The sequence below is a fragment of the Alexandromys fortis genome, unplaced genomic scaffold, assembly GCF_014885135.2.
Source record: "Alexandromys fortis isolate MF-2015 unplaced genomic scaffold, M_Fortis_MF-2015_v1.1 scaffold_159, whole genome shotgun sequence".
Lineage (NCBI taxonomy): Eukaryota > Metazoa > Chordata > Mammalia > Rodentia > Cricetidae > Alexandromys > Alexandromys fortis.
Window position 1 is genome coordinate 3,314,814 of NW_026068031.1, and position 15,096 is coordinate 3,329,909.

Genomic DNA, 15,096 nt, shown 5'->3' on the forward strand with positions numbered 1-15,096 from the left:
GCCAGAGGAGGGCGCCAGATCTCATTACAGATGGTTGTAAGCCACCATGTGGGTGCTGGGAATTGAACTCAGGACCTCTGGAAGAGCAGATGGTGCTCTAAACCACTGAGCCATCTCTCCAGCCCCTAGATTAGCTTTTAAGTTACCTTTCCTTGGCTTTGCATTAGGTTTGAGGAATCTCCAATAAGAAATTTTTACCTGTTAAAAGATTCAATCTAAGGGGAAGGTGAAAGGAATGGGAAGAAGGGAGGGAGTGTGAACTGGAATTGGTATGTAAAATGAAAAAAGATTTAAAAAAAAAATAAAATAAATGCATGGCAAAAAAAATCAGTCTAAGCCATGCGTGGTGTCATAGGCCTTTTATCCCAGCACACAGGAGGCAGAGGCAGGAGGATTGCTGTGAGTTTGAGGCCAGCCTGGTCGACCAGGGCTGTTACACACAAAAATCTTGCCTTGAAAAACCAATAATAAGATAATAATAATAATAAAAAAACTAAAAATTAATTTAAAAATTAAAAAAGAGTCGGTCTAATTTCATTTCTGCCTTCTCACTGTCCCTGTAGATATTACCCGAAGCAAAGAATTAGTGTTGTTTTCACACGTTTTCCTCCCGAAACCATTTATATTCTTCACCCCATTGTTCCTGTTATGTCCACGTCCGCGGGTCCCCACAAAAGCCAACAAAGGAGACTGAGTCCTATATGTAAAAGCAAAAAGCCTTTATTTTAATCAAGTTTGCAAACTCAGTCTCTCCGCATGTCCAACGTATTGGGCTCAATTCGGATTGGGTTTTTATAGTAGTAAAATTCAGGACCCCTGATTGGCTGACATTTGTCTAGGGGTGTCCTGGTGAAGCGCTGGCAGGTGTTTCTATACAGTGCTTGGAATGTCAGAAATTTTCTTTGGATGATCTACTCTTGGGCATTGTCTCAGGGTAAACTATTGAGACTCCAGACTCCATTCAAATTTATGGATGGCCAAAGTCCCAGGTGATAATGGTTGGAAGTAAAGAAACTTCCTTTGGATGACCTGCCCAGACTTAGCTTATCTTATCGTGGCTGGCCCTCACATTCCCAGTCGGACTTTGGGTTGACTGAGTTAAATCAATTTATTTAACTTAAAAGAAGTGTCACTTTTACAAATATTCCCTCTTTTCTACTAAGGATTACTGTAAGCCTCTCCATTATTTCAAGTTTAATCTTATTCTCAGGTATGATTCTGCAGTTTTCTTCATATAACTTCTACATTTTTCTGACTAGAAATTATTCCTTCTTGTTATACGTTCCTGCTTCTAATGCGAATGGTTATCTTCCCCTTTCCCCCCTCATTGAAAACTGCACCCGTAGAGCGATGGGATCGCTATCACTTCTTTCGGCTGTGCGACTCTATGGTTTCTCGGTTCCATGACAACGTTCTATTCCCGCCTACACTTTCCGAACCTGAAGGAAGGCGGCAACAGCGAGTCGCCGCGTCCAGGTCCCCTCTATCTGGCCTTTGTTCTCCTCTCGGTGCTACTGCGCAGGCGTAGTCGCCTCAGTGCGGTCCCCGCCTTTCCGACCGCGGGCCTAGCACGGTAGCGCCGGCGCACTAGAGCGCCTCGTTCACACGCTCCGCGGCCTGTAGGCGCCGCGAGTTCCGGCTTTCCCCGTCACCGCCGCTGCTCCTGGAGGTCGGTTGCGACGAGTAACGGCGCCGGGACGAGCTCCGCGCCTTCGTTTCCGATATGTACCCGAACTGGGGCCGGTATGGCGGGAGCAACCACTATCCGCCGCCGCCGGTCCCGCTGCCGCCGCCGCCGGTGGCGCTTCCTGAGGCCTCGCCGGGGCCCGGGTACTCCGGTTCGACGGTCCCCGCGGCGGCCCCTTCCTCTTCGGGCTTCATGAGCTTCCGAGAGCAGCACTTGGCGCAGCTCCAGCAGCTGCAGCAGATGCACCAGGAACAAATGCAGTGCGTGCTCCAGCCCCACCACCTTCCTCCGCCCCCGCTGCCACCCCCGCCGGTGATGCCAGGGGGCGGCTATGGAGACTGGCAGCAGCCACCGCCACCGATGCCCCCGCCACCCGGGCCAGCCCTCAGCTATCAGAAGCAGCAGCAGTACAAACACCAGATACTCCACCACCGAGATGGGCCTCCTGGTTTGGTTCCAATGGAGCTGGAGTCCCCTCCTGAATCCCCCCCTGTACCTCCAGGAGCCTACATGCCCCCGTCTCAGTCGTACATGCCTCCACCTCAGCCACCACCCTCGTACTTCCCTCCTTCCTCCGCTCAACCCTACCTGCCTCCCGCTCAGCCGTCCCCTTCACAGTCCCCACCTTCCCAACCCTATCTGGCGCCCACCCCTTCTTACTCTTCCTCCTCGTCCTCCTCGCAGTCTTATTTGAGCCATTCGCAACCCTACTTACCCCCATCTCAGGCATCTCCTTCCCGCTCCTCCCTGGGCCACTCTAAACCCCAACTACTGCCACCACCGTCCGTCCCTTCTGGGAATAAGACCACTGTCCAGCAAGAGCCTTTGGAGAGTGGGGCCAAGAACAAGAATGCTGAACAGAAACCAGCTGCTTCTGAGCCAGATCCCTCTACAATGACTCCACAGGTAAGAACTCACCTGCTGGAGTTGAATCTTCCACTTAGGAGGCCTTGCTTGAGCAGGCCTTGGGGCTTTGACCAGCTAGCACCTACCCCCTAATTCCAACACACAACGACTAGCTCATTCATACCCCAAAAGAGCCCTAAGAGTCAGGCCTGAAAGCCAGATTTTTTAATATACTGTGTATTAGTAAAAGAACAGTCAAGGTAAGACTAGACTCTTGAAGAGTGGTGGGTTGGCCCTTAATTTATCTCTCAGATGTATGCCTTGGTTTTCTTTGACCAGCATTCTAGATTCCAAAGAGCTTTGCTTTAAAATTGCCTTTTAAACTAAGATTTTCATGGGAGAGGCAGTATAAAAAGGAACATTCTCAAAACTGGTCTTTAAATGCATATAAATTATGACCAGTTAATTTTTTAAAAATGGTTTATTTTTTATTTTATTTGCTTTGGTGTTTTGTCTGGATGTATGTCTGTGTGAGGGTGTCAGATCTTGGAGTTATAGACAGTTGTTAGCTGCCATGTGGTTCTGGGAGTTGATCCCCAGCCCTCTGGAAGAGCAGTCAGTGCTCTTAACCACTAAGCCGTCTCTCTAGTCCCAGTTAATTTCCTAGAACAAACAAAACATGTAAGGGTCCAAAGAGAGCTGCCATCAGTTTCCAGAAGTGAGTTCTCAGCACATAAAAGATGCAAGTCTTGTCTTACTATGAGCGCCCAGGTGATGGTGCAAGTTCATGTGGACTACTTACGTCTCTAGATATTTGACCCTTTGAGGATCTGTTGATACATTTTAGGAGTTGATTCATACATCACCAACTCTTGTTTTGTTTGTTTGGGTTTGGGTTTTTTGAGACAGGGTTTCTCTGTAGCTTTGGAGCCTGTCCTGGAACTCACTTTGTAGACCAGGCTGATCTTGAACTCACAGAGATTGTCCTGTCTCTTCCTCCTGAGTGCTGGGATTAAAGGTGGGAGCCACACTGCCCGATGATAAGTGTACATTATTCTAATTTTACAGTGGTTTGGTATTTAAGAGATACAAGTTCTGCCCAGGAGGCACTGATGGAACAGTAGGATGAGTGGTTTTACTGTCTTACACCAAGTTTCTACCGGCTCATCAGGGTTATTGCCTCCACATTGCCCCTCCTAAGAAAGAATTTCCACTTTGTTGCTAGATGCGTTGGCACATATCTGTAATCCTAGTACTTGGGATATTGAGGCAGGAGGATTGCAAGTTTGATAATGAATTCTAGGCCAGTCTGAGCTACATGGCTTCTCTTTTTTCATCTATCCTGAGTTTTCCAAGGTTTTGTAGTCAAGCTCAGTTAATGCAAGCCAAACTATGACCTCAGTCTGATTTTTTTTTTTTCCTGGCTATGTAGAGAAACGAGTGTATATTCAGCTTGTCATTATTGTGCCTTGGGTATGCTGGTCAAGTGCTCTATTCAGCTACACCTCCAGTTGTGGCCTTTTAAAAGAAAGGGTGTGCATATCAGAGTACCCTTAATGTGAGTACTTACTGTGAACACTGCTTTTGGTTCTCTGCCTTAATCTGAAATGAACTTCTTTCAATGATTTGAACATTCAGCACTTCTGATTCTTGCTGAGAGACGAAAGTAATGGAAGGGTGAAGTTTGAGGTCTGACTGTAGACCAGGTAAAGAAGGGTCTTACCTGTGACTGGGAGAGAACTCATTTGAGTGCTTGCTTAGCCTTTCTGAAGTTCTGGATTATATTCCTAGCATTGTATAAACTGGGTATAGTAATACAAACCTGAAATCCTAGCACTCAGGAGGTAAAGGCAAGAGGATCAGATGTTCAGGGCTTTCCAGGCTACATAGTAAGTTCAAAGCCACCCTGGCAAGTCCTTGGTTTTCTGTGGAATTTGTCCCAGTGTCCTTCATTTCTTGCTTTCCTTTAAATGAATACTTTCAAGGCACATTTCAAAATTCATTCTCTATAAGCCACGTTCTTTGGTTCAGTGTTTCAAATTGTAAGGCCTTTGCTGTGCTCATCTTAGTTCTCTGCATCAGTGCCGAGCATCCTGTAGACCCACTGTAAAGATTGTTGAGTAAGCAAGTGTCAAGAGTTATCATTCTTTATGCTGGCTGGTGGTGGTGCACACCTTTAATCCCAGCACTCTGGAGGCAGAGGCGGGCAGATCTCTTGGGTTTAAGACCAGCCTGGTTTACACAGTGAGTTCTAGGACAGCCAAGGCTACACAGAGAAACTCTGTCTCAAAAAGCCAAAAAGGCAGTGCCGGGCAGTGGTGGCGCACGCCTTTAATCCCAGCACTCGGGAGGCAGAGGCAGGCGGATCTCTGTGAGTTCGAGACCAGCCTGGTCTACAGAGCTAGTTCCAGGACAGGCTCCAAAGCCACAGAGAAACCCTGTCTCGAAAAACAAACAAACAAACAAACAAACAAACAAACAAATCCAAAAAGGGGAGGGGGTGGAGAAAGAGAGTGAGATACTTGGTTTATTGGGTTTATCAGGAGATGAGAGGAGTTTTGGGGAGTTAGTTGGAGTTCAAGGGATTTTTATTTAGGTCATTAGGATTGCTTTGTTGTGTGCTTTTACCTGCTGTCTCTTAATTTTTTTTGGGGGGGGGGGTTGAGACAAGGTTGCTCTGGTGCCTGTCCTGGAACTAGCTCTTGTAGACCAGGCTGGCCTCACAGAGATGCCCCAGCTTCTGCCTACCGAGTGCTGGGATTAAAGGCGTGCACCACCGCCATCTGGCTTTAAATTTTTTTTTTTTATGGTGAAAGATTTAAACATTATGTAGAGAAAATATCACAAATGTCCTTCATTTTAAAAGGTGTTACAATTTAGATGTAGTCTTTAAAACATTTTAAAGCAAATCTTAGATTGCCATTTAATGGTCATTTTTTTCCATACTGTGATCAAGCCCTTAGTGCCTTGAGCATGCTAATTGAGTATTGTACTACAAAGCTACATCCTTATCTCCAGTGTTTCCATATTTTTTGTTTGGTTGGTTTTTTGTTGTTTTTGTTGGTTTGTTTGAGACAGGGTTTCTCGTTGTAACAGCCCTGACTGTCCTGGGAATCTGCTTTTTAGACCAGATTGAACTCATAGAGATCCAACTGCCTCTGCCTCTCAAGTCTGGGATTAAAGGCATGTGCCACCACTGCCCAGCAAAAACTTTTTTTTTCTATTGCATTTTATTTATTGTGTGTGTGTGGCAGGAGTGGAGGGGTGCAAGTGTGCTACTGTGTCCATGTGGAGAGCAGAGGACCATCTGTGGTGTCTGGCTCTCTGAAAGGTCTTTCCCTGCCGAACCATCATCTTTCAGGCCTCAGGTACCTAGCTTTAAACAGAAAGAAAAAAGGGGGTGGAGGCAACCTTTCATTTCTTAAAAAATAAAACAGAGCCTCACTGTGTAGCCTTAACAGGCCTAGAACTTACTGTGTAGAGTAGACTAGGCTGGTCTCTGACTTAAAGAAATCTGTCTGCCTCTGTTTACCTTAAAGACATGCACTATCAGGCTGAACCAAGATCTTTTTTAGGTTAAGCACATTATAAAAGTGTAAGTCTTTTATATCATCCAACACTTAATCCCTTTAGATTTCCCTCTTGTCTCATTCTAGCAGAATTCAAAGGAATTCCTTATTAAAATTTTCTTGTGTCAGTTATATTTTGTTGATTTGTTTAAATTAAGATCTAAGGATAAATAGAAGATTGTTACTGTGTAGATTAGGGTTTCTCAGACTCAAAACTATAAACATTTGGGACCTTTTTGTTGAGGGATGTTTGTCCTGTTCATTGCAGACTGGTTACTAATATCTCTAACAATGGCCCACTTGCTAGATATATCACCATCATTTCTGGAGGGAAGAGCCACCCTTCTTTGAGGACCCCTGATCTAGATCAAAGTTTCCTATTTTATTTATTTTTTTTACTGTATACCCCTGAATTTGATGAGAAATCTGTCGTCCTCTAGATCATCCTACATTCTGAGTCTTCTATTTTCTTTTTATAAATTAGATGTTAGCTCCAAACCACTAGCGTGGGGGCAGTCTGGTCCCTCACTGTTGAACTTCTGTCAGTCTTGCATTTGGTGACTTACCCATTGATGGTCTCTGCATAAGTAAATTATTTCATTGGCATTTTCAGCAATGTGATTTTAAATTCCTTCTGCAGTTTCTTCCTAACTTAGTATATGAAGTTATGTGAAGAAAACTTGGATTTGTGAGCTAGAGCTATTTATTAGAAATACAGTTAGTATAGGGACCAATACTTGGCTGTTTTCCCATGTGTCTAGATACTGGAGTAAAGCATTGATGTTTTCATGATCTGTTCGTTTTGAAGAATTAGCTTTTCTGTTTTTAATGGGTTGACTAATTAAAGTGAATAGTAGTCTTTTTCATGAGTTGTGGCTTTATTTCTTTGGTTCTCCAAATAACTCGTGTAAAGTGCTGACATTGAGTGTAGTTTATAGAGGTGGCATCTAGTGTGAAATCCTGTCTTGCTGCTAGAGATAAAATGGTGACGTGGTACTTGGTATCGGTGTGTTTTGTTTTAATAATAAGGAGAAATGCAGGATGCCATGGGATTAGAACGTGTAAAATAATAATAACTCTTCTATAAGAAACTAGAAAAGGTGAGGTTGGTGGAACGCCTTTAATCGTAGCATTTGGGAGGCAGAGGTGGGTATATCTCTAAATTCAAGTCTAATCTGGTCTACAAAGTGAGTTCCAGGACAGCTAGGACTATTACACAGAGAAACCCTGTCTCAGAAAGAAAGAAAGAAAAAAAGACCTTGTGTTAGGAAATTTTATAACACGAGCTCTCTGCCGCTGCAAAAATCCCAATCAAGCCAAATGACAACCAGCCAAATTAAAGAATATCCAGGTTTAATGGAATTTCTGCGCTATTGGGTGGCCCTGAGAGGGAACCGGGAAGCCACAAACGACAGGGGCGGAGGTGAGGGCAGGGAGACTTTCAGGGTAGTAGTTTAAATAGACTGGGGGAGTGGTCAAGGTTTGGCAGGCACAGGGGCAGGGCCTCCAAAGATGGAGGCCTGAGACCAGGATTTATACCTTGGTTAAAAGGAACCAGACAACCTCTGTTTTACTGATCAAGAGTTTACATTTGGAACCAGTCGGGCGGTGGTGGCGCACTCCTTTAATCCCAGCACTTGGGAGGCAGAGGCTGGCGGATGTCTGTGAGTTCGAGGCCAGCCTGATCTACAAGAGCTAGTTCCAGGACAGGCACCAAAGCTACAGAGAAACCCCTTGTCTCGGGGAGAAAAAAAAAAAAAAGAATTTACATTTAGCATTGTCTCTTTGAAAGCTTAATTAAGATGTTTTGGGGATATGTAAATCAACTTGCTAAGGTGTAAGATGCAAAAGGCTATCCTTGTGCCTCTGTACTTCTTCCATGGGCTTTTGTGAACACCCACACCCTTTATACAGCAGGTCTGTCTGCCTTGTGGAGTGATTTCTGCCACCAAGTCATTCGGAGTAACATCTTTTTTTTTCTTTAATTACTTCTTCAATTGAGCCTTCCACATTCAATTAATTGAATTCTCTAACTGTTTGGGACAATCTTTTCCCTCCAGGTTTTGTTTACTTTTGGTTAATTGCAGCTTCCATCTGCATGCCCTTGGTAAACACCTTCTGCCTGCCTGCATTTAAACCAAGAGTGCCTCAGGCACCTCAGCTTCCAGAAAGCGTAGAACCCTCATTCTCACAGTAGAATCTGGCCACCCTGCTTATAATTAGTGTTCAGTTTTGGTTTTCTCCCATTTTTGCCTTTTTCCGCAGGATCTCATTACATAACACAGGCTAGGCTGGAGAATGCTTTGTAGGCCACGTTCAGATTGGATTCTTCTGCCTCAGCCTACAGAATGCTGTGATTATAGGTGATTATAAGCATATGCTGCCAAGTCCAACTATTCCATTTTCATTACTGTTCTTTCTGAAGCAGGGTCTCATGCAGCTCACGGAACTCGTCTTAGTGGAGAATGACCTTGGATTTCTGATCCTCCAGCTTCCACTTCCAGACTTCTGGGGAGGATTTCTGTTGTGAGCCATGACACCCAGTCTTTTTTTTTTCCCTTCAAGACAGGGTTTTTCTGTAGCTTTGGAGCCTGTCCTGGAACTCACTCTGTAGACCAGGCAGGCCTCCAACTCACGGAGATCTGCTTGCCTCTGCCTCCCAAGTGCTGGGATTAAAGACATGCACCACCACTACCTGGCTAACACCCAGTCTTATGTGATGCTGAGGAACCGAACCCAGAATTTCATGTATGGTAGACAAGGAATCTATCCAGTGAGCTGCATGACAAACTTTTGGGCAGACATTTCCTCCCCAGACCCAAACACTTCATCACTCAGAAAGCTCCTTCAGACAGAAAGTTAACAACACAAAAATAGCCTCAGGAAGTCCCTGAAACTGATCAGATTAATTAGGCTCCTCCTTCCCAAGAGTAAACACTAAAAACTTTTGAGAGTCACTCTCAGACAACATAAGCAGCTTGAAAGAAGCCAATACCAGCTAAGCAGTCTGGAAGAGGTACAGAACCAAGTGTTGGAGGCTGATACTCTCCAACTTGTTGAGTGGCTTGCAGGCTGTGCAGTATGCTTCAGAGTTTCCAACTTTGGTGAGCTGCTGCCCCACATGCCTTGGTGATGCAGCTGTTTCCGAATCATTTGTGCTCCTGAAACTCCTCTCCCATATTTCTTTAAGTAAACCAACTGAACTCATCGTTTTAGTGAACTTTGGTGTTAAACACGCTTCGGTCTGGGTCCGCAGTGGGCTTCCTGTCCTAGCTGAGCAGACCTTGTCATATCTCCCCAGGAACAGTCAAACACACGGCTATTTCTTGAGCTGGGATAAATGTGACTGGGTTGCGAAAATTCATGGTGGTTTATACTCATGCCATGCAACCTTATGTATTTCTATGCTACTTCAATAAAAAAAGAAAGAAACTGAATCCCTAGCCCCATACCTACCACACACAACCACCTGAGACAGATAAAAATCTGGTTACTAGAAAGAAAGCAAGGTCACGTATTCAAGGGTACACAATTGACATGCTGATACATTTATTAGTCTTAAAATTAGGTGTAGTTTTCTTTTCCTTAGTCAGAATTCACTGTACCACCTCTAATTTTCAGCAATCACCCAAACCAAAGGAATACTTTAATATCTTATTGCTAGTGTTTAGAAGATTAGCTTTTTTTTTTTAAAGATTTATTTATTTATTATGTATACAACATTCTGCCTCCATGTATGCCCACACGCCAGAGGAGGGCGCCAGATCTCATTACAGATGGTTGTAAGCCACCATGTGGGTGCTGGGAATTGAACTCAGGACCTCTGGAAGAGCAGATGGTGCTCTAAACCACTGAGCCATCTCTCCAGCCCCTAGATTAGCTTTTAAGTTACCTTTCCTTGGCTTTGCATTAGGTTTGAGGAATCTCCAATAAGAAATTTTTACCTGTTAAAAGATTCAATCTAAGGGGAAGGTGAAAGGAATGGGAAGAAGGGAGGGAGTGTGAACTGGAATTGGTATGTAAAATGAAAAAAGATTTAAAAAAAAAATAAAATAAATGCATGGCAAAAAAAATCAGTCTAAGCCATGCGTGGTGTCATAGGCCTTTTATCCCAGCACACAGGAGGCAGAGGCAGGAGGATTGCTGTGAGTTTGAGGCCAGCCTGGTCGACCAGGGCTGTTACACACAAAAATCTTGCCTTGAAAAACCAATAATAAGATAATAATAATAATAAAAAAACTAAAAATTAATTTAAAAATTAAAAAAGAGTCGGTCTAATTTCATTTCTGCCTTCTCACTGTCCCTGTAGATATTACCCGAAGCAAAGAATTAGTGTTGTTTTCACACGTTTTCCTCCCGAAACCATTTATATTCTTCACCCCATTGTTCCTGTTATGTCCACGTCCGCGGGTCCCCACAAAAGCCAACAAAGGAGACTGAGTCCTATATGTAAAAGCAAAAAGCCTTTATTTTAATCAAGTTTGCAAACTCAGTCTCTCCGCATGTCCAACGTATTGGGCTCAATTCGGATTGGGTTTTTATAGTAGTAAAATTCAGGACCCCTGATTGGCTGACATTTGTCTAGGGGTGTCCTGGTGAAGCGCTGGCAGGTGTTTCTATACAGTGCTTGGAATGTCAGAAATTTTCTTTGGATGATCTACTCTTGGGCATTGTCTCAGGGTAAACTATTGAGACTCCAGACTCCATTCAAATTTATGGATGGCCAAAGTCCCAGGTGATAATGGTTGGAAGTAAAGAAACTTCCTTTGGATGACCTGCCCAGACTTAGCTTATCTTATCGTGGCTGGCCCTCACATTCCCAGTCGGACTTTGGGTTGACTGAGTTAAATCAATTTATTTAACTTAAAAGAAGTGTCACTTTTACAAATATTCCCTCTTTTCTACTAAGGATTACTGTAAGCCTCTCCATTATTTCAAGTTTAATCTTATTCTCAGGTATGATTCTGCAGTTTTCTTCATATAACTTCTACATTTTTCTGACTAGAAATTATTCCTTCTTGTTATACGTTCCTGCTTCTAATGCGAATGGTTATCTTCCCCTTTCCCCCCTCATTGAAAACTGCACCCGTAGAGCGATGGGATCGCTATCACTTCTTTCGGCTGTGCGACTCTATGGTTTCTCGGTTCCATGACAACGTTCTATTCCCGCCTACACTTTCCGAACCTGAAGGAAGGCGGCAACAGCGAGTCGCCGCGTCCAGGTCCCCTCTATCTGGCCTTTGTTCTCCTCTCGGTGCTACTGCGCAGGCGTAGTCGCCTCAGTGCGGTCCCCGCCTTTCCGACCGCGGGCCTAGCACGGTAGCGCCGGCGCACTAGAGCGCCTCGTTCACACGCTCCGCGGCCTGTAGGCGCCGCGAGTTCCGGCTTTCCCCGTCACCGCCGCTGCTCCTGGAGGTCGGTTGCGACGAGTAACGGCGCCGGGACGAGCTCCGCGCCTTCGTTTCCGATATGTACCCGAACTGGGGCCGGTATGGCGGGAGCAACCACTATCCGCCGCCGCCGGTCCCGCTGCCGCCGCCGCCGGTGGCGCTTCCTGAGGCCTCGCCGGGGCCCGGGTACTCCGGTTCGACGGTCCCCGCGGCGGCCCCTTCCTCTTCGGGCTTCATGAGCTTCCGAGAGCAGCACTTGGCGCAGCTCCAGCAGCTGCAGCAGATGCACCAGGAACAAATGCAGTGCGTGCTCCAGCCCCACCACCTTCCTCCGCCCCCGCTGCCACCCCCGCCGGTGATGCCAGGGGGCGGCTATGGAGACTGGCAGCAGCCACCGCCACCGATGCCCCCGCCACCCGGGCCAGCCCTCAGCTATCAGAAGCAGCAGCAGTACAAACACCAGATACTCCACCACCGAGATGGGCCTCCTGGTTTGGTTCCAATGGAGCTGGAGTCCCCTCCTGAATCCCCCCCTGTACCTCCAGGAGCCTACATGCCCCCGTCTCAGTCGTACATGCCTCCACCTCAGCCACCACCCTCGTACTTCCCTCCTTCCTCCGCTCAACCCTACCTGCCTCCCGCTCAGCCGTCCCCTTCACAGTCCCCACCTTCCCAACCCTATCTGGCGCCCACCCCTTCTTACTCTTCCTCCTCGTCCTCCTCGCAGTCTTATTTGAGCCATTCGCAACCCTACTTACCCCCATCTCAGGCATCTCCTTCCCGCTCCTCCCTGGGCCACTCTAAACCCCAACTACTGCCACCACCGTCCGTCCCTTCTGGGAATAAGACCACTGTCCAGCAAGAGCCTTTGGAGAGTGGGGCCAAGAACAAGAATGCTGAACAGAAACCAGCTGCTTCTGAGCCAGATCCCTCTACAATGACTCCACAGGTAAGAACTCACCTGCTGGAGTTGAATCTTCCACTTAGGAGGCCTTGCTTGAGCAGGCCTTGGGGCTTTGACCAGCTAGCACCTACCCCCTAATTCCAACACACAACGACTAGCTCATTCATACCCCAAAAGAGCCCTAAGAGTCAGGCCTGAAAGCCAGATTTTTTAATATACTGTGTATTAGTAAAAGAACAGTCAAGGTAAGACTAGACTCTTGAAGAGTGGTGGGTTGGCCCTTAATTTATCTCTCAGATGTATGCCTTGGTTTTCTTTGACCAGCATTCTAGATTCCAAAGAGCTTTGCTTTAAAATTGCCTTTTAAACTAAGATTTTCATGGGAGAGGCAGTATAAAAAGGAACATTCTCAAAACTGGTCTTTAAATGCATATAAATTATGACCAGTTAATTTTTTAAAAATGGTTTATTTTTTATTTTATTTGCTTTGGTGTTTTGTCTGGATGTATGTCTGTGTGAGGGTGTCAGATCTTGGAGTTATAGACAGTTGTTAGCTGCCATGTGGTTCTGGGAGTTGATCCCCAGCCCTCTGGAAGAGCAGTCAGTGCTCTTAACCACTAAGCCGTCTCTCTAGTCCCAGTTAATTTCCTAGAACAAACAAAACATGTAAGGGTCCAAAGAGAGCTGCCATCAGTTTCCAGAAGTGAGTTCTCAGCACATAAAAGATGCAAGTCTTGTCTTACTATGAGCGCCCAGGTGATGGTGCAAGTTCATGTGGACTACTTACGTCTCTAGATATTTGACCCTTTGAGGATCTGTTGATACATTTTAGGAGTTGATTCATACATCACCAACTCTTGTTTTGTTTGTTTGGGTTTGGGTTTTTTGAGACAGGGTTTCTCTGTAGCTTTGGAGCCTGTCCTGGAACTCACTTTGTAGACCAGGCTGATCTTGAACTCACAGAGATTGTCCTGTCTCTTCCTCCTGAGTGCTGGGATTAAAGGTGGGAGCCACACTGCCCGATGATAAGTGTACATTATTCTAATTTTACAGTGGTTTGGTATTTAAGAGATACAAGTTCTGCCCAGGAGGCACTGATGGAACAGTAGGATGAGTGGTTTTACTGTCTTACACCAAGTTTCTACCGGCTCATCAGGGTTATTGCCTCCACATTGCCCCTCCTAAGAAAGAATTTCCACTTTGTTGCTAGATGCGTTGGCACATATCTGTAATCCTAGTACTTGGGATATTGAGGCAGGAGGATTGCAAGTTTGATAATGAATTCTAGGCCAGTCTGAGCTACATGGCTTCTCTTTTTTCATCTATCCTGAGTTTTCCAAGGTTTTGTAGTCAAGCTCAGTTAATGCAAGCCAAACTATGACCTCAGTCTGATTTTTTTTTTTTCCTGGCTATGTAGAGAAACGAGTGTATATTCAGCTTGTCATTATTGTGCCTTGGGTATGCTGGTCAAGTGCTCTATTCAGCTACACCTCCAGTTGTGGCCTTTTAAAAGAAAGGGTGTGCATATCAGAGTACCCTTAATGTGAGTACTTACTGTGAACACTGCTTTTGGTTCTCTGCCTTAATCTGAAATGAACTTCTTTCAATGATTTGAACATTCAGCACTTCTGATTCTTGCTGAGAGACGAAAGTAATGGAAGGGTGAAGTTTGAGGTCTGACTGTAGACCAGGTAAAGAAGGGTCTTACCTGTGACTGGGAGAGAACTCATTTGAGTGCTTGCTTAGCCTTTCTGAAGTTCTGGATTATATTCCTAGCATTGTATAAACTGGGTATAGTAATACAAACCTGAAATCCTAGCACTCAGGAGGTAAAGGCAAGAGGATCAGATGTTCAGGGCTTTCCAGGCTACATAGTAAGTTCAAAGCCACCCTGGCAAGTCCTTGGTTTTCTGTGGAATTTGTCCCAGTGTCCTTCATTTCTTGCTTTCCTTTAAATGAATACTTTCAAGGCACATTTCAAAATTCATTCTCTATAAGCCACGTTCTTTGGTTCAGTGTTTCAAATTGTAAGGCCTTTGCTGTGCTCATCTTAGTTCTCTGCATCAGTGCCGAGCATCCTGTAGACCCACTGTAAAGATTGTTGAGTAAGCAAGTGTCAAGAGTTATCATTCTTTATGCTGGCTGGTGGTGGTGCACACCTTTAATCCCAGCACTCTGGAGGCAGAGGCGGGCAGATCTCTTGGGTTTAAGACCAGCCTGGTTTACACAGTGAGTTCTAGGACAGCCAAGGCTACACAGAGAAACTCTGTCTCAAAAAGCCAAAAAGGCAGTGCCGGGCAGTGGTGGCGCACGCCTTTAATCCCAGCACTCGGGAGGCAGAGGCAGGCGGATCTCTGTGAGTTCGAGACCAGCCTGGTCTACAGAGCTAGTTCCAGGACAGGCTCCAAAGCCACAGAGAAACCCTGTCTCGAAAAACAAACAAACAAACAAACAAACAAACAAACAAATCCAAAAAGGGGAGGGGGTGGAGAAAGAGAGTGAGATACTTGGTTTATTGGGTTTATCAGGAGATGAGAGGAGTTTTGGGGAGTTAGTTGGAGTTCAAGGGATTTTTATTTAGGTCATTAGGATTGCTTTGTTGTGTGCTTTTACCTGCTGTCTCTTAATTTTTTTTGGGGGGGGGGGTTGAGACAAGGTTGCTCTGGTGCCTGTCCTGGAACTAGCTCTTGTAGACCAGGC

General features: G+C 45.5%; 1 protein-coding gene across 4 annotated transcripts in view; it reads left to right on the forward strand.

Moving 5' to 3' along the window:
- Positions 1-1,539: 1,539 nt before the first annotated feature.
- Positions 1,540-15,096, forward strand: part of Ylpm1 (YLP motif containing 1) — an 83,430-nt gene continuing 69,873 nt past the window's right edge. The window contains exon 1 of one of the 4 annotated variants that reach the window (XM_050164564.1): positions 1,540-2,593. In XM_050164564.1, coding sequence (XP_050020521.1) covers positions 1,724-2,593 — 870 coding nt within the window. In that variant the 5' untranslated portion in view covers positions 1,540-1,723. Of the gene's footprint in view, positions 2,594-11,391; positions 12,442-15,096 lie in introns of those variants that run through there. The other 3 variants (XR_007595759.1, XM_050164563.1, XM_050164565.1) reach the window with 3 other exon arrangements.